The sequence below is a fragment of the Lissotriton vulgaris genome, chromosome 12 (assembly GCF_964263255.1).
Source record: "Lissotriton vulgaris chromosome 12, aLisVul1.2, whole genome shotgun sequence".
Taxonomy (NCBI): Eukaryota; Metazoa; Chordata; class Amphibia; order Caudata; family Salamandridae; genus Lissotriton; species Lissotriton vulgaris.
In genome coordinates this window covers 591,642,166-591,662,235 of record NC_141700.1, presented here as the reverse complement: position 1 = coordinate 591,662,235, position 20,070 = coordinate 591,642,166, and the positions used below count along the sequence as shown (strand labels likewise).

Genomic DNA, 20,070 nt, shown 5'->3' with positions numbered 1-20,070 from the left:
TGATGACGAGGAGCTGATCGTGCAGGAGGGAGGTGAAGAAGCGAGAGACATTTTTACTGGTAAAGACAGTAGCCCTGGCAGCAGCACTGCAGGGGTAGCGCCCACACACTCTACCCCAGCAACATCTAAGTGGCACAGTAAGAGTCTGGTAGAGACACCAATGCGTAAAAAGTACATAAATGAGCCTAACTGGGTTGAAGAAGTCTGGATCATCATCACAAATGAAAACAGTCCAGACCACCATTAAAAGCATGTTTTGGTCGGTGGCCCCATTGAAACGCAACCACCCAACGGCACGTCTGTGTAATGCAATGTTGTCTAAAATGTTGGCGCTGGACCTTCTCCCTTTTTCTTTCGTGGAAGGGGTGGGTTTTCTTGAATTTGTGGCAACAGTCTGCCCTAAATGGAAGGTTCTTAGCCGGTCCTATTTTGCCAGAGTTGCGGTTCCAGCACTACATCAAGGTCTGCTGAACGTGATTGGGGCAGCTTTGCAGAAGAGTGCTGTTCACACTATCCACCTGACAACAGACATGTCGACCAGTTGCCGAGCAATTTATTACATATGCATCACTGTACACTGGGTCTCTTTTGCGGGGGTTAGAGAAAAGATAGCTGCAGGTGTTGACCGTGTCACAATTTTTCAAGCTACTCGGAAACATGCAACAGTAGCCATGTTTGCCATGGAGAAATCTCATACTGCAGTAAACATTTTGCAGGCGTTTAACAGTAGGGTCTTTGAATGGCTGCATCCAAGAAGGCGCATGATTGGTTATCTTTCCACGGATAATGGCAGTAATATAGTTAAGGCCATGGCTGATGGTGGCTATTTCAGAGTGCCGTGTTTGGCGCACAGCATTAACATTATTGTTCAAGATTTCTTGAAAAAAGAAAACACAGTCAGCAAGTTACTGACCACCTGCTGAAGAATCTACACACATTTCAGCCATTCTTTTAAGGCCCGGAAGCTGCTGAGGATCATTCTACCTATTTGCTTAGGGGAAGAACCGTATTGGATTAAACAATATGTTGCATAGACCTCTTTTCCCATCAAAAATAACTCAATTATTTTAATTTGTTTTCACATCTCAAGACACATTTTTGACAAATTTCACAAAATCTACAAATTTCACGTGTGTTGCTTACAAATATTAAAAACAAAGATAAATTCACATACTCTTTCTAACATTCATCACATTCATTCAACTATCCATTCGATCACTATACAGTTCAATCCGATTTACATAAGTTCTATACAAATATTTACAAAAATTTACAAAAACAGCTATGGGAATTATTTTTGTCTTTTTTTCAAATTTGTTTTTTTCGTTATGATGTTCCTAAAGCTGTGCGAAGAGCTGGTCTACGCGTTTCAAACTCCCTTAGATAAGGGGAGTTCTCATCAGGACCACGTAACTGAAAAAAGAATGACAAACTAGTGTCAGTCTTTGGGATGCCTTCCCTTTTACACTTTTGATAGCAAATGCTCTGATTCTCTTACCTTATTATGGCTTTAGCTCTCATGTGGCCACCACTAAAACAAAAACAAAAAAGAAGAGGGACAAGATCTTAAGTCTTACATACTAAAAGAGACTCTCGTCAACTAACTGAAAAAACCTGTCGCTAGACCAGGCAAGCTTTTACTTAAAATGGCCGTTTTCTACATGTGCCTTATAACTGGGGCGATGTCAATGACTTTCCTCGTTCTGCCAATAAATAAGGGCATGTGTTAGGGCATCTTTTCTTTTCTAATTGGGGCATCTTAGGGATCTTTTGAGTAAGCCACTTTTAAGCGGGTTGTGTTGAAGGCGTGGCTTCAATGGTGACGGGATTAATTCTTTTGTTATTTGTGCCTAATGGAGACAAAAAAAGTGTTGTCTGCCTTAGTCCATATTACTGTGGCCGCTTCGCATTTGTGAAATGCAATGCACTAATTGTCAAAAATTAGGTCTTGAGAATTGAAAACAAATTAAAATAATTGAGTTGTTTTTGACGGAAAAAGAGGTTTATGGAACATATTGTTTAATTCAATATGGTTCTTCCCCTAATCAAATAGGTAGAATAGTGTGGCAGTACTGGTAAATATTTTGTCATATTGTTTAGTGAGGCTTGTCCTTATTGCCATTGAGCCCCAACCTGACTTTGGTCCCAGAGGATCATTCAACGTGACCGTAGAGTGCCAGTCAGAGGACTCATCCAGGAGGTGGCAACACAATGGAACTCAACCTTCTACATGCTTGAGCGTCTGTTTGAGCAGTACTTAGTAATCAATGAGTATGTCTTTCAAGCACGGGGTGCTTCTATGAAAGACATGAGGCTAGAGGTGGAGGAATGGGTCCTAGTTAAAAGCCTGACAAACATGCTTCGTCCTTTTGAGGTCTTCACGCGTGAAATCAGCAGGGAGGACTGTTCTTTGGGCAAAGCTATCCCATTGTTGCGCCTGCTATAGCACTAACTGAAGGCGGTGTCTTCAACGTTCCAAGTTGATGCTGAAAAACAAGACGCATATCAGTTGGCAGAGAGCTTATTAAGCCGCCTAGTTTACAATGCAAGGCTTAAAGCAATACATTCAGAACAACATTACATTTGTGCCACTATTCTGGATCCACGGTACAAAAAGGCACTGGCCATCAATACATTAATTAATTTTTCTGAAGCAGATGTTTCCAAGTACAAACATTGGCTAGCTTTGTCAGCCACTCGGTTCGAAAAGAGCGGCAGGAAATTGAAGAAACCACCAGAAGTACTACTGAAGCAGCAGGCCAACCGGCATCAAGGTCCTCTTCTGTGGCCGTAGGCAGTCACTTTCCCTCAGAGCTGTTACCGACACCAGCAACCGTATCATCACCTGCACCAGGCCAGCCATAATATTGTCGGAAGCAGATTGGATAACTCATCAAGGGTTTGCTCGTTCCAGCGTTGATGCAAAGGCAACAGATGGTACGCAAAGTGGAGCACCCCTGGAGGACCTTGAGTGGATGGTGCAGGACTATCTGGATGACCCAACAGAGGTCTTCTTTGATCGGAACCCATTGGTGTATTGGTATGGGAAAAGGCCTCAATGGCCATTGATCACCAAGCTGGCTATAAATTATTTGGCTTGCCCACTCGCAAGCGTGTCTTTTGAACGTGTTTTCAGTGCTGCTGGGGCCATTGTAACTTCAAAAAGGACCTACCTCTCGCTCAAAAATATGGGGAGGTTAACAATGATCAAGATGAATCAGCACTTCATATCACCAGATTACAAAATACGTGAATCCAAGCAGGAAGAAGAGGACACCGACTTAGGTGATGGAAGTTCTTCTCTGTTAGCTGACTTACTCCCTGTTCAATTCACAGAGTTTGAGGACGAACTCTATTTCCCTGACACCTAGGCTTGAAATACTTTTTTTTTCGTCCATATTCACTTTTATTTCTGTGTGTCTTACTTTGTTTTGCAACTTTAAGCACAACAAAACTTTAATCACAACAAATCCATCAGCAGCCTGTCTTCGTCTTATTTCCATATTGAAGGTGCCGCTATCTGCGTTTTTAAAGTTCACAAGTTCACAACTCAGTCATGCTCCTCTATCCTCCTCCTCCAGACTCCCCCTATCCATTTTCCCTCAAGGCAGATGGCCGGATTACGCAGAATCAAGAAACTGATGCTTCGTAGACGAGTCTCCTCAAAAGAAGTGGGACTGGAATGACTTCTGAAATTGACACGAGAGGCTGCCCTGTGGCCCTTCACTTAAGAACAAGATGCTAACAAAAAGTGGAACAGGTAATGAATGATGAGATGGCATGAAGTGGACAACACTGGCTGTGTGGCTCTAATGAAAGCAATTGCTGTTTGTTTGTTGTGCATGGAATGAATCCTATGTGTTCTGTTATTATTGAATCTTTTACACACTAAATGTAACTCAAGTCTACTCTGTTTACCTTGTTTGATACAAATTGTACTTCTACTGCAGGGGCCACTATGTTGCATGTTTTTAATATGGAAAATGTCCTTGGACTCACCGTGTGTAGACTGTGACTGCATGAACAACATTGAGTTTGCCAACACCATGATGATGATGAGTCATGATAACCAAAGTTACATAAGATCTTCACAGTCACTCACTGGAATGGATGGATCATCATTGTTGATTTACAGAAGAACTATGGCCATTTCGTGAGCGGCAAACAGGTAAACAAGTCAACAACAACCACAGCAGAACTACATGTCTGTCTAGTCGTGGTATGGAGTGGTTGAGCCAGTGTAGTGCTATGCCAGAGTCCAGACAGCGGTTCATGTAAAATTACGGCTATGTGGCTTGCTGTATAAAATTAGATCTGCTTTGTCTGTCTGTGTCAAAGAGGTATGCTACATGGAGATTGGTTCACTCAGTGGTGCCTTCCTTGACCGTCTGCATGGCCCTGGCCTGCTGTGTGCTAAATAATTATTATCCTGGAAACAGAGACTTAGAGTAGGCACTTTATGTTTAAATGTATTTTATTGGTTTCAGTGAAAATTACAGGCATTACAAAACAATATGAAAGGCACCAGAATGAATGAAGTACGATCCGGGTAATCTTGTCTCCATCCGGTTAACAATATAACTCTCGGGGTTCATGGGCTCCTGGTTACAGTGATAAACGAAGAGCCATCATACAGCCTGTTGAAAAGAAACAACCATAAAAGGAAACAACAAACAAACGTCCCACCCTCCGTCCTCCTCCCTCCGCAACCAGTGTGCCGGCTTCTCGGAATATAGATCTTAGCATACGCATCGCTCTCAGCGTGTTCCTTCCGTGGACCCAGGGGGATCAGTTTTGACCTCTGTCAAGTGTTGCAAGCGGAGATATTTAGGGCATGTGATTTCATTGAATTCTTTAGATAGAAGTGTAAGCATTGGTTGCCAGACTGTTTGGAATGATGCCACTGATTGTGTGAGTGTGGCTTGGATACGTTCCATTCCCAGTGTGAACCATAGCTTATGCAGCCACCCCGTGTGGGTAGGTCTGGTGATCGTCCCCCAGAGTGATAAGATGTGTTGGGATGCAGCCTGCATGGCAATGCCCATCTGCCTGCTGCCACCTGCCTATCTTTGCAGGGTCGTGGTCAGTCATCTCTCCTTGTGCTCCACGTCTCTGCCAGCATGACTGCAGTTTCCCGGGCTAGTGGAAGGAAGGGTCAGGTGCTCGCCTCACCCTCCCAGGCAGGTCCAACCTCAGGGCCTGGCAGCACTCTGATGAGGATCTTAGTTGGAAAAGTTTCCCTTCCTAGTGAAATATTGGTCTAAACAGATGTCCCCAAGAGTAGTGTATCCCTTTGTTTCCCAGGTGCCTGGTGACAGGCTGGAACTATCTCTGCTTCTGTACTTGGATTACTGCTAAATCATGATAGAGTGTCAGGGTCTGGGCTCTGAAGGTAATAGTGTGATAGGGTGATTTTCCAGTGCTTTCCAAAATATTTCCTCCTAGACCTAGAATGTCTGTTGGGAGGGTTGTGCCCGAGCGTGGCGGTCCAGCACAATGTGCTCAGTCAACCTTTATTTCAATTTCTACGGGCTCCCCCAGGATGTGGCCCCTGACATAGTTAAAGATGTCCTCCCCTCCTCCTTAGTAGCTATGCCTTGTATGCGAACTTTATTCAGATGAGATCTATTCTCAAGATCCTCCATGTTAGCCTGTAAGTCTATATGTTGCTCACTGAGGCAGATGACCTCCTGCAGGAGGGATTCAAGCTCCTCCTCCTGACCATCTCCCTTGTCTTCTAGGGCTGCAATGTGGTCCTCCAAAGAGTTTACGTCCTTCCTAACTTCTTTGATGTCCTAGGAGAGGTCTCTTTCGACTGCCTGCATGTCATATCTCAAAGACATGAATAGGGATTCCAGGAAGAAGCATGTCACATCCTCCTCTACCATACTCTCATCCTCTTACCGCAGGGAGTCCAATGGGGGGTCACCACATGAGCCCCCAGGTGGTCGGTTGCACATTGCTTTGAGAGTGCGGTCTTTCTTGGTTTGGCCGATCACCATTGTTGGCATCAATCATTGTAGGTCCTACCCAGCACCTCACGTTGTGAGCTCAAACTGACCTAACACCAACCTGAGAGAACCCAAAACAAGTCTTAAAGGGAAAATGGGTTTGGCAGTTCTGGACAGGTGTCTCCTCTGTGTATGCCTCACAGACAAGAGGCACCAGTTGGTCAAGTCCATGGCCACTCTCAGCAAGAAGGGACTCCACACGTACTCTCCAGCACTCAGGTTTCTACAATAGCTATCCCGTAGAGCAGGCCTCAGATACAGCTCCCACTGCCTCATTGTGTTCTAAAGTCCTCTAGGTCCTGTAGGCTTAAAGTATAGGACGAGACCATCCCCTGGCCGCTAATGAGGGCAAGAAAAGTAGCACCCTTGCATATGTCCCAGCAAACGGTGCAACTTCAGCTTATTACTGTGAGCAGATTCTCTCGTCCCCTGTAAATCTGTTGTTCATGTCCCACTTAAGGCACCTCTACTGATCAATGCAATACAGTTAGGCTGCAGCCAGGTAGGCAGGCCAGTCCGTAACTGTCAGGCCTTCCAGGTGCCCAAAATCCCACCTCACAGAAGGATATCGTCTTCACAGACCCCGGTGCCCGCATATTCACCTAGCCAAGGAGGGTTGGGACGAATTTGTTTGGCTCAGGCAGTATTCTTCAAGTTGTTTTTCTTGGTGTTTTACTATGTTTAAAAATGGACCATATCTGTGATTCACACACTAAAAGACTGTCAAGTTAACTGTGTCATCTCATCAAAAAACTTAAAGTCCATTCTCAAGTTGATATTCTTTGAAACATTTTTGTTCTTACTAAGCTTAAAAGCGGAGCACACTTGTGATTTGCACACAACAGGACTGTCAAGTTAATTGTACATTACTTAAACATTGTTATTTATACAGTTTTTTTGTTTTCTTTTCTTTCCTTCCATACACTTTGTTTTACTTCGAATTGTTGTCACTACTTAAAATTTACAAATGCAGTCTGTAACTCTGCCTCCTTCTTTTATTGAGTCTGCTGGGGAACCTCCCGTGAGATGGGAGAAATGGTTTGATGCATTTCAAACCTATTTAGTAGCCATAGGTGCTTCTAGGTTTAGTAGTGAACGAAAATAAATTCTGCTTCTTCACTCGTTAGGATTCGAAGGGAGGTCTATCTACATGCATCTCCCTCAAATGATACATCTTCCCGGTGATGACATTGTTGTTTTCGAATACACTATTGCTAAATTAAGAACAAGGTTCTACAAACAGCCCAGTTTAATGGTTTTGTGGCACAAATTTTTCAAGAGACAGCAGAATGAAAACAAAGATGTTGATAGTTATATCTCTGCTCTCTGCAAATTAGCGTCTGACTGTCAATTTGAGACATTTAATGATCAGTTGATAAGGGACCAGTTCGATTGTCACTGTGGAGACAAACAAATTTGTCAGAACCTTTTATCTCCAGCTAATCCTGATCTAGATGAAACCATAAAAATTGCTAAAAGCATTGAGGCATCACAAGTTTCATTGAAGGAGTTAGAAGAGAAAAATACAGAATATGTGGGTGTCTCATCTTCCTCCAAGCCGAAGCAGAGTGATCTATCATCCATCAAAAGGGTACAAGGTGTCATGGTGCAAATGTGGTTTGTAGCTACTGTAAGAAAATAGGACATTTTGCAAAAGTTTGTTTCAAAAGAAAATTCAATGAACAAAAGAGGTCTGTTGCATGTGTTCTTGAGTCAGATTGCGAATCTGATTCAGAAATAGAATCTGTTGTTACTGAGTTTACTGGACATGTTTCAAATATCAAAGACCCCATTGAATGTGTTGACCCCATTGCAGAAATTTTTATTGGGGGAAACCTCTCATCTGCTTGAAGATGCTGGGGCAAGAATTACTATGATGGACAAGGAATTGTTTTTTGAGACATGGGATAACAGGGCTTTACAACCCCCTGAACGCGCTCCTGTCTCCGATGAAGGTCGCAAAATAGATCTTTTAGGATATTTTGAAGATGAGCTAATTTTTAAGGATAGGAAAATATCCTGAAAAATATATGTTGCTGAGAAAGGTTTAAATATATTGGGGTGGTACCTTCAAGGTTTTTTTGTATGATCCTCAAACCAAGTTGTACAGAACAAATACTAGTTGTTTCCGATGGTGAAGTTCAAACCAATTGGGAAAATCATTTCCCATCAGTTTTTTTAGGTAATCCAGGTACCATTCGTGGATTTAAGCATAGAATTATCGTAAAAGAAAGGTGTTCTCCAGTTAAGCACAAATTAAGGGGTGTCCCTTTCAGTGTTCGTGAGGACCTTGAAAGAAAATTGAAATCCTTATGTGATCAAGGAATAATTGAGCCTACAGGATCCTCTTTGTGGCTTTCACCTTTAGTCGTCACATGCACAAAGTGTGGGAAGTTGCGTGTCTGTGTGGGCTTAAGTTCTCTCAACAAAGATATATGGATCGATTATCGCCCACTTCCTAAGATTTGTGACTTATTCTCTAGTGTCAGAGGTTCTCGATATTTTTCAAAACTGGATTTAGCCAGTGCATACCATCAGATTGAGCTAGAACCAAAATCCCGTCACCTCACTGCATTAATTTCTTCTTTGGGAACTTTTCAATACAAATGGATGCCGTTCGGACTTGCTTCAGCGGCTTCCGTTTTTCAACAAGTAATGCATAGCATGTTAGGAAGTACTGACGGAGTTCTTGTTTTTCAAGACGATGTGCTTGTCCACAGTAAAGATATTTTTTCCCACAATGTACTTTTAAAAAATGGTTTAGAAATGTTCAGACCATGGTGTAGTTGTGAAACTAGACACATGCTAATTTCTATGTAACAAGATTGAATATTTAGGACACCATATTTCTGGAGAGGGAATTAGACCTAGGCAAGGTCTATTGGATGCCATTGTCACTGCTCCTGCTCCAGTAGATAAAACTGGGGTAAAGTCCTTACTGGGTGTACTAGAATATTATTCTAAGTTTATTCAGAGCTATGCGTCTATAGTATATCCCATAAGTGCATTACACAGGAAAGGGATGCCTTTTGTATGGTTTGAAGTTTGTGATGCAGCTTTGAATTTGGTTAAAAATCTCCTCGTCAAAAGTGATGCTCTAAAACCCTACGACCGTTCTTTACCTGTCTGTATTACTGTTGGCGCAAGTCAAGTAGGTTTGGGGGGTGTCTTGGCGCAAGATTCTGCTGGTGGTGAAAACACTGTTGCCTTTGCGTCTAGGGTGTTGAGAAGTGGGTAACTTCAATACTCTGTGATTGAAAGGAAATTAGTGTCCTGTCTATGGGCAATTAAAAAGTTTTTCCCCTACGTTTGGGGAAGACAATTTTTGTTAAACACAGACCATAAACCACAGGTAACATACTTAGTGCTGAACCCGTACATTTTGTTCTCCAAGTATTATCAGGATGGTTTCACGTCTAATGCATTACCAATTTGATGTTTTTTTATGCGTCATGAGGGAAAAACACAAGAGCAGATTTTTTATCTAGATTCCCTGTCAATGGCTGTGAAAATGAATCAGGTGTTGTGGAAAGAGATGATGAAGATTCTGATGATTGTTTCATTGCTGCTATTGAATTGCCTGACAATAGCATTGCCTCAAAAGAAAGTTGGGTGAAAACTCTTTCTAATGATGAAGTTTTGCAACAAGTGTGTGAGTATGTAAGTGTTGGTTGGCCTAGAGAACGTTCTCTTCCTCATTTCTTGCAACCTTTTTGGAAGGTAGAATCTGACTTATACCTCTGCAAAATTTGAGAAGAAGCATCATTCTTAAAGCTCATGAGGGACATTTGGGTTTAACTCTTACAAAGCGTAGAGTTCGAGAGTGTTTTTGGTTGCCCTCCATGGATAGGGATGTGTGTGGTGTGGTTGATGTGTGCTCTATCTGCAGGTCTGCCGACAAGGGGTTGAAAGTTTCTACTCCCCCTCTACATCCAATTGAATGTCCTTCTGCAACATGGTCCAAGTTAAGTTTGGACATTACGGGTCCTTTGGAAATTCTACCTGGTGGGTTTCACTTCATCTTGGTTTTAGTAGATTATTCAACTAAATGGCATGAATTAAAATTTGTTAAAAAAATTTCCTCTTCAAATGTGATTGTGTTTTTAAAAGAGGTTTTCATGTGGGAAGGTTTTCCTGAAACTTTAATAACAGATAACGGCACACAATTTACCAGTACAATGTTTGAGTCGTTCTTACAGTCTTGTAACATTAAGCACATAAAAAGCTCACTTTACCACCACAATCCAATAGACTTGTAGAGCCAATGAATAGGGTTGTGGGAGACTGCATCAGGTGCGCTAGATCTTCTAACTCTGACATTATTAATGCTGTAAATAGCATGATCTGGTTTTACAGAACCACTTCTCACTCCATGACTAACATTTCTCTGTTTGAATTGTTGAGGGGGGGAAAAGCCAACACTAGCTTCAAACCAGCATGGATGAACAAGTGGTTGAGGTATGTTTCTGATGTCAGCAGTCACATGAAAATTATAAAGGAAAATGTTAATGTTTCTCAATCTAAACAGAAAAACTGGTTTGATAAAAAATAATCTGCAAAAATTGTGTATGTACATGTGGGAGATTGTATGCGTGTCAAATCTACAATTCATGTTAGGAAAGGCAATAGTAAGTTTGGTCCTCCTATTTTGGTTACCCGGGTGGGAAAAAATACTGTTCAGGTTGAGGGAGGAAACTGGTGGAATGTAGGAAAAGTTGTTAAGGTTGAGAATGTTAACTCTGCTGATGTATCACTAGGAGGAGCAGGAGACCTAAAATAGTTCCCAACAAATTTCTTTCATGATTTTCCATTTTTATCTTGTTTTTCTATCTTGGTTTTTTGTGTTTTTTTATGGAGAACAGAGGAAATGTTATATTCTCTACTTACTGTATTCATGTTAACTGCATTTTAGGCTATGACATCTGCATTCTAGGCTATGAGCTCTGGAGTGTTAATGGTTGCTTAGTTGCACAGTCTTAAGATTCTATGTTGTGAATGTGGCACAAGTTGTTGGAATGAAACTCTTTTGGTCAACTTTTTACTGTCTCTGTGCTGTGTAGCTGTTCTACAATAAACTCATCTCAAATTTACCACTATTATTTGAGTTTATTACTACACTGGTGTAGTTGGATTTTTTAATTACTATTTTAGAAATACTGCTTTTAGAAAGTGGGAATTTCTATGTGCTTATAAATCTAGTGTTTTGCAGCCTGACTCCAATCCACGTCTAAGGCAGAGTGACAGTTGCCCTTTGTGTATAGTTTCCAGACACCCATCACACAGGAAGGACTGGGTGTGACATGACAGGCCTCTGCATCCATCTGCATGCTGATAGTATTTCTGGGCTGGGAGGGGGAGTCGGATGCATTTATATTTGTATAGGTTGTGTCCTGCCTTCACACAGGGCTGTGCTGGTCTGCAGCTTCTCTGTGTGGTCGCACGCAGTTGCCTTTTCTAACTACAGGGGAGGTCCTCCCGCTGGATTGAGCAGGATGGGTTGTGACCCAACTTCTGAAAGTACCTTGGGTGAAATGTACTGATCACTGCCATACAGGGCAAGACCTCAATGGAGGCCCCTGCTTGTTCATTGAGGAAGACTGCCTTACCTACTGTAGTCCCTGTAATGGACACACAGGAGCTTCTGTGCCCTCTCTTTAAAGCTTGATTACCATATAAAACCTAATTGGAGTGCAGAAGCGCTGCACCTTATGTGTATATGGTGAAGTTTGGTGATCCATGTAGTGATGGTAATATTGAATGATTTACGCATTCCCCCCGATTTCCAAACTCTGCACAGAATTTATGATTTATGCACTTCCTTTCATAATTTGCTACACTTCATGCCCCTTGCGCTTTCATGATAATGAGTATTAGGTCAGGATTGGCATAGTATGTCCAGTATTTATGAACAAAGCTGTGTTGGTCTATGATTTATGTACAAAATAATGTAATTATTTTTATATAAACCTGTGAGCAGTCTGTTTTGTGGTGTACTTATTGTGTTTCTGTCTGTTTCTGTGTGAGTGTGATGTGCACGAGCTTTAAACATTGCATCTGGGGATAAGCCTGACTGCTTTGAATCAAGCTAACACGGGGTGAGCCCAGGTTATCTTTGATAAGTAACTTACTAGCCTTGACTAGAGTGGTGGGCTCTACCTGACTTAGGCATCCTCTAGCCAACCAGAAACCCCATTTTTAACAAGCATCACTCGAGGTCAGAGCCAGGTGTGACTGCACCAGTAACACTGCTCTAAAGCCAGCCCTGTTTTGGATTGCCCTCTGTTGGCTGAAATTAGATTTAATATACAGTGAGTCTTATTCACTATAGATAGACACAAAGAACATTACTGCACATTTGCATTGTAATTTCTTTATCTCAAAATACCTTTTTGCATTTACATCAGAACTGTCATAGTATGACAGTGGTGGCAAGTCGTCTGCAGTCAGATGTTTTTTGCATCCTGTCATCATAAGATGTGTCATCCATGAAAATGCGGTGAAGGAGATCAGTCCTGCATCATCTATTGGATTCAGAGAGGCAGGCCTGGTGAGAAAAAGTTTTAAAAAAACATTAGAGTGACATTAGAGTGACCTGTACCAAAGTCATCACCTCTAGGCTCTCACTGTCTTAATCATGTTTCTGGGTATGTAAATGAGAGGTACCCCTTAAAAGACTCAAGGGAATTGAGGCTCTTGAACCAGTTTAAGAGAGGATTCCCTTGCAAAGTTAGCAGGATTTACCATAAGTATACCCTGAGGATTAACAATACTTATTACTCATGCACAAAAGAAAATTTGTAATAGTATAAATCATTTATTATTACATGAAAATTTAAAAGCAGTTAATAACAATACTGAAAACTATTCTCATTCACAAATGAATCATAAAAGAAATTATTACACACCAATTGTGACCTGCACAATTGAAAGAACAGACAAAACTGTAAAACATAAAAATTGTAAAATACAAATTGTACATTTGTTGCTCCCAAATGCTAACACCTCTGTTTTATCTCTACCAATTGTATTTTACAACATACTTTTTCTGAAATGTCGATGAAGCACACACAAACCACCACATGTCAAGGGGGTTCTGACAGTTGTAGATAGTGTGTAGTTGTCATTGCCTTTCTAGTATGTTTTGTCAAAACATAATGGGCTATTTCAAAGAGAAAGAGATAATAAACAGAGGTTTAATTAATTCACATAGTTAGTCACTGTTGTCTTTTGAGCCCTATTCGTTACAAGTACTATACATATAAGCTGTCATCCCGTTTCTTTCTGGCACACATCCAAAGACAGCATATGCTTACTTTCTTTTGCTCTGAAGCCTACCAACTAGTTTCTTGAGGAAGACACTTGTGTTTCATAAACCATACTCTCCCAAAGGGGCTTACGTGGCCTCTTGCTCCATTGATTTTATTTGTAATTTCCCAGATTGCTAATATCTCTCTTTGTTAGGATTGTTTGTATGTGTGTTGCTCTTCTTCCAATGTGCTGCAAGCACAGTCTGTGCACAGTCACACCCATTGAAAAATCCTGGCAGCCTTAGGGTGGTCTTCCCTCAACTTTTTCCCTTGCTCCTCTACTTTTCTGACCTTGTTTTTATTGGTATTAGGACTCTGTACCCATTACCATTGCAAACCAGTGCTAAAGTGTGTGCACTCTTCCCTAAAAATAGTAATATTGGTTCATCCCCAATTGGCATATTTAAAAGAGCCTGTGTGTTCGGTTTATACTGTCATGTCAATCTGGGAAAATAAACCTTTTGCCAGGCCCAAACCTTTCCTATTTATACGTATAATTCACCTCTAAGGTAGGTCCTGAGAAACCCAGAGTGCAGAATGCAAAGTATTTAAAAGATAGAACATGTACTTTGAAGTTTTACAAGTCATGGTAGTGAAAAACTCTCAAATTTGTTTGCAAAGCCTATCTCTTCCGTAGGATAACATTGGGATTACCTCATTACATTTTTATGAGTGTAATCTCCCAATGGGAAGAGATAACCCTTCAAGAGTCATGTTTCTGGAATTACAATTTAAAATCCAAAATCGCTGAGAAGTCAGATTTTAAATTGCAATTATAAATTTGCCACTTTTGGAAAGTTGAACTTTTCTTGCTTTAGCCATTGAGTGCCTGTAGCCTGTGTCTGATCACATGAATAGGCGTAGTTGATGGTTGGGCTTTGTGTATTCCTTCTAGACAGCCACACAAAATAGAAGGGTAGGTGTGTCTCAACCGGCCATCTCTGGCAGGATGGGAGGAAGAAGCTGGGCACTGTCATGCCTCGAGCCTCCTATGACACTGTCCCTTTAAAAAATGAGCTATTTAGATCACCATGAACCACGGAGCGATGCTTCACGTTCTTGCGTCTAGCTCCATTCATTTCTGTGTCCGTCCTGTTCTTGATTGCCTGACTTCCGCCTTGTTGGATCACTTCCTGCTTGGTGTACCGAAGGAAGCGTCCCCCGCCCCCGTTCCTGTGCCGGCTCCGGTTTTCGCTTTCTACCGGTAGCTGCCAGCTGTCTGCAGGCGTTCTCATTTTGGGCACCTATTTCCGGATTGCTGCTCGTTTATGGAATCTCCCGTGAACATTTCTTCTCCCCGCCCTTGAGTCCCGCCCGGCGGCCGGGTTTCACCCCGCCATCCGGCTGGGCTCAGCCCCGTGTTTCCTTCTAGTATTTTGCTCCGCCTGACAGCCAGGCCTGTTCTCCGCTGTCCGGCCGGGCTTGGTCTCCGTTGCCCGGTTGGGTTTTCCTATTTTACCCTTTAGATAGCTAGTTAGTTCCTTTCTTCCCCTTATCCCCCTTTTCAGTTTGGTCTACCCCTTCCCTTTTGTTAAGCTTATCCCCTTTCTGGATTCTTGTTCTGGGATTCAGCTTCGTGTATTTGGTGGAATACTTGCGTGGACCAGAGTGGGTGCAGCTTCATCTTCTCTACATGGAATCACGGTAACAGCGCTTTTGCGCTGCACATATATATTGTTTAAAGGGGCCTGTCATAACAGAAGTCTGATTACATATTTTGGTTTTATAGAAGTTCATACAACCGACAGAGAAGTGGGATATAGGTTCATTGAATACCATCATATTAGGGGATGTTTCTTCAAGCCTTCTACAAAAGCCAAACTCCAGTTTCTTCAAGCCTTCTACAAAAGCCAAAGTGAGAAGTGTAACAAGTTAGATTATATTGTACCTACTTGTATTGAAGTAATAAGTTACTCACTAATATGTTATGTTCTCTTTGCCACAGCTCCAGATGAAGTTCCTTAAATAAGATTCCACATATTTAATTCAGCGACAATTCAGAAAACCCTTTTGGTATGTTATGTTTCTATGCATAAAGGTGTCCTAGTGATTATAGGTTTAGTGTTGTCCTTAGATAAGGTTACTTACTTACCTTTTATTGCAGCCTACCTGTTGTCCAGTTCCCCCATTGGAGTACCACGCATCCATTCTGAAGACCACCATCAAGCACATTTTTCCCCCAATCTTTCCTTGTTTTGTCTCCCTGTTTTCCCCTGGCATGTCTCTCGTACTCTAGTGTTTGATAGAGTCGGAAGGCCGTAGGGGAAGGCTGTGGAATATTCTTCGGATTCCTGACGCTCCTGTGGAACCTATCTGCAATCCTTACAGGCACAGCCTCACTTACACCTGAATAGGCTGTGCCTGGTCCACACACACAGGGCTACATACCCCCCTGTAGGAAGTCTGGAGCCAGGGCCGTAAGGGAGAACCTCTCATCACTTCAAAGGCATATCTTTGAGGTTTTACCCAATTAGAAGGCACCCCTGGGTATAAGTACTGGACCTCAGCCAACACCTCTTAAGTAGACTTCTGGACCTGTGGATACTCTTCCAGGAATAAAGACTGCTGTTTTGATGAAGGACTGCATCTCTGCTGGACTGCACTCTGCTGGACTCCTGCTTTGCTGTGCTGATCTGCCGCGTGCTGCCCTTTGGCCTGGATGAGAAGTAATGCACTTGCATCTCTTGCCCGCAGAACTCAGAGTGACTCCAAAGGCTAGTTGGCTGGGCTTCTGATCTGAAGCCTCTGGAACATAACAGGCCTCTAACTCCTGCACCTGGATTCTGCCATCTATGTGTCTACTGTGCCAGGTGTTGTACCCCAGTTGTGTACTGTTGGAAGTGCACCTAAGGTGCCTGCCAGTGGAACTGATTTGAGCCATGCGTCCCCAAGCAGAACTGACGCATTGCTACTAGTGTATGAATTGGACTCATCACGAATGACTTGCTTCGCCAGAGCAATGCACATTTGCTGCAACCCGCATCTTGTGACCAATGCATCGCCTTTGGGACCGCCGCTTGTGATATGCTTTCCCTGATGCAGCTCCTTGCAGCCTCAAAGAAGATGTTAATGCTCTGCATTGCAGCGTCACTACTCATTGTAAATGATGCATTGCATCACCTCAGCTGTGCTTCACCACCTCGACACCGGACTTTACATGGCAAGCTCTGTCTATGGGATCTTTGAGGTACACACATCAGGACCTTGCTGCATCTTCGAAGTGACTTCACACAACGTTCCACAACTGTTCAGAAAGCCTAGTTGGGTCCCTGCAGCCAGCCCGCGTACCATTGTGGTTGGCCTGGACTTGGACCTTTGTCGCAGTCTGGGGCAACCAGGTATCCCCAATTGCGCTTAGGGCTGTTTTGGTAGTGGTTTTCACTATGAACTTTAAAAAATCAATGTATCCTGTTCTAGTAATTGGATTTTTGTCTTCTTTTATTCATTAAAATCAGATCTATTTTTCAACCTGGTGTGAGATATTTTTGTATGGTGGTTTCACTATTTTACTGTTTGAAGTGTTGCACAAATACTTTACACACTGCCTCTAAGTTCAGCCTGAGTGCTCTGTGGCAAGCTACCACAGGGTGAGCACAGGTTTATTTAGGGTTATCCTGACCACAATTGTGGTTGCTGCTTGATTAGGGCTCATACCCCAGTAAACCAGTAACCCAATTTCTAATACACATGCATTAATTTCTTCACTAACTCAGGTATGAGAATGGCAGTGGTTGTAAGGTGTGTTATGCATGCAGGAAATCTATTTGCTTTTTTTCTACCCCTCAGCCCCTACTCACTCCATGAGTTCCTGTGTTCTCTCCAACCCATAGAATTATTTTGAACATGAAACACGTGCTGATGATTTCCTAAGTTGTTTTTGGTTTTCATTAGTTTCTCTTTCTCTCTTAGGGTGTGCATAGGTTACAACTGATCTGAAATCCTATGCTTCTGCGGATATTTTCTTTATTAAGAAAAAAAGTATGAAATGCTAGGTATTTGTCTAATTGTCCAATAAGAAGCTAGATAGTTTCCTTCTCAGGCTCCTCATTTAACTGCTCTACACATACATAGAATGACATCCTTAACCTCCCATACAGAACATTACATCAGGGTGTTGTCAATAAAACAGCGATAATATTAAGCATTCGCTGAAGACATGCTACTGTGTCTTTCTCTAGTTTACCCGCTCGTACTTGTAATACGGCCAGACTCCATTTTGTTTTCTCGCGTCCATCTTGTATGCCTCACCTCGCCATGTGCTCGTCACGAGGCAAGTCCTACCTCGCTGGTTGTCACCCCTGAAGTTTGCCCAGCAACAGGCTATGAATAACTCCTTGTGCGTCTAGTGCATGCCCAGTAAGAGGAACATCCGTTTCTGCTTACTGTAGATTGGAATGTGCATTCAGCGGGCTTCAAGAACCGTAACTCCACCCATGTATCGATCATGTTCAAGAAATGTCCATATATGGTTGTAAAACATGTTTTGAGCTGTAACTGCCCACTTATGAGCCCCTTCTTTATGTATAAAAGGGGACCGCATGTCCGAGTTCTTTGTGCTACCTTGTACAATACTGTAGAGTGTTGTGTGGGCTGTAGTACCACCTTTAAAGGTTTATTAAACTATGTTTTTGTATTTCCAGTTTCCGTGCTAATTTCTTGTGTAGTCTGAGGACTCTGTGTACAGTAGGGCGAACCCTTTCGCACTCGCAGGCCTTGCTGAGGCCTGTATTCATCAATTGGTGCCCGTCACGTGGGGCTCATCGGCGACTCGGATGCTCGAAGGATTGGTCGTGACGAAGGACTGGAACTTTGCCGGGGACGTGATCCCTGCCAGTGGCGCCTTTATTCCTGGCATCCTGAGGTATTCTTCCTTCCCTTCCGATCTGACCATCTAGGTGGCGCCGCTCATCGACTGAGACCTCTTCTGTCAGTTTGCCGCATAGTGGCTGTTTGGGCAAATTCGGAACTTGGCAGTTAGAATCTGGATGCTCTTGATTAGTAAGAATCGTTGTACGGTACTTGCTCCGAGCCTTTGATAGTCTTGCTTGGCAAGGCAGTTTTAAAATGCGCTTGCCCGACTAATTTGTTTGTTTGTTTGAGGTGACTAGTCATATTGTTTGTTTGGTAATATTTATATATGTGTAGCAACCCATATAGGCAGGCAATGTGGAGATATTTCTCCTGATCTTTGACTTTGAGCGGCACAACGTTTTAAGTGCCATTTAATCATAATACTGCATATTCTGCATTATTTTTAGACATGCCTGTTTTTAGCGCACTCCGTAAGTGGTGGTGCTGTTTTGGAAATGATCGGTTGGTCCTTGAAAAATAACAGCCATCTCCCCCGGAAGGGACGCCGAATTGGGATATGTATGTTAAATTTGGTCTTTCCCCCATAATGTACAGCACGTTGTGGCGGAAATATACCAAAAAAGATCCTGAGTTGCGATGGCCTATGTATGGATCGTTTGACTTGAAGAAAATTGAGTATGTGGAGCAGTGTATGTGTAAGCGACGAGTGAGACAAGATATGTTTGAGTGTATACCAATGTGGGTGAAAGAGGTGCAAGAGCGTGAGAAGCGTGACCAAGCACTGATTGAGAAAGAGCAGCGAAAGAGTGAACGTGAGAAAGCGCATGAGGCGAAAAAGCGTGAAGCAAAGGAACTAGAAGAGAAGCAGGAGAAAGAACGTTGGTTGCAAATATCTGGTCAATATACTGTTCAACAGCCTCTTTATCCTGTCCTTAATAAATCGGACGATGATTTTTCGTTACTAGATCGCTCTCCGCCCCGTACGTTGGTCCGTCTCCCCCGAGAGGAGGAGATCAAGATTCTAGACCGCCCGGACAGAAAGTGGATACGTGGTCTATGTTGTCGACCGAGCGTATGGCTGATCTCCGTAAGATTGCTTATCGGGTCAACAAAGATACTGTTCCCCTTGCCTATTTATTGAAAGAGCTTGAGACATGGGAAGATAGGGAGAAACTATATTTCACTGATTTTGTTTCTAATGAAGTAGTGTCAGCTTTTTGGAAATATTCCGATGTTCTTGAACCAGATGATGTGATAGCTGATTCAAAAGAATTGCGTAAAGGTCTTCTTCTTCCTTCTCAGGTGCCTGATGCGATTCGACGGCTATTTGCGTTGCGGGATGAGATGTTTCGGCTACGGGATGAAGCATGGAAAAGGAAAGACGGCGACGAGACCACGAATCCGAGTGGCGGCGCGAAGCAGTCATCCATCTTTTATTCAGATAAGATCGATGCAGTGCATGTTAAACCGATGCGGGAGGCGGCGCCTTTGTATGTTCCCCCTAAAGGAGCGGGTACTAGTTCAGATAGAGGGTCAGCCGATGCTCAAGGGTATTTTATCTATAATTGGGTTTATACTCCTTGGAATAGGGCAGATGTTATGGCATTAAAGGCGGCATTACCTGAGCCACGAAAGAATCCCGCAGCCTTTTACGAAGAAGTTGAAGGGGCCCTGAATTCCTGTACTATGACCCTGGCCGATATTGATTTATTTTTCGGGCTTATATTACCCCCTGATATGTGGAGATCTATATGAAGGATAGATGATCTTCAGTCATTTAAATTTAAATGGGCAGATCTTGAGGATGAGGATAGAGAGAGGAAACCTGCGCAGAAACCACCCCAGTCGATTTTAGATCTGCCGCTGCTATCCTGGCTAAATTAAAGACGCTTATCCCTCCTAAAAAGATTGAGTGGACTATGTTAGCGTCATGTAAACAA

The 20,070-nt window shown here is 42.7% G+C and overlaps 1 protein-coding gene across 1 annotated transcript in view; it reads right to left on the bottom strand.

Moving 5' to 3' along the window:
- The window catches only part of LOC147677797 (ATP-binding cassette sub-family C member 12-like), a 1,863,878-nt gene that overhangs the window by 1,585,531 nt on the left and 258,277 nt on the right, over positions 1 to 20,070 (bottom strand). Inside the window, exon 4 of the mRNA XM_086945587.1 lies at positions 12,397 to 12,555. Within this exon, the coding sequence (XP_086801713.1) occupies positions 12,397 to 12,555 (159 nt within the window). The remainder of the gene's footprint in view (positions 1 to 12,396; positions 12,556 to 20,070) is intronic.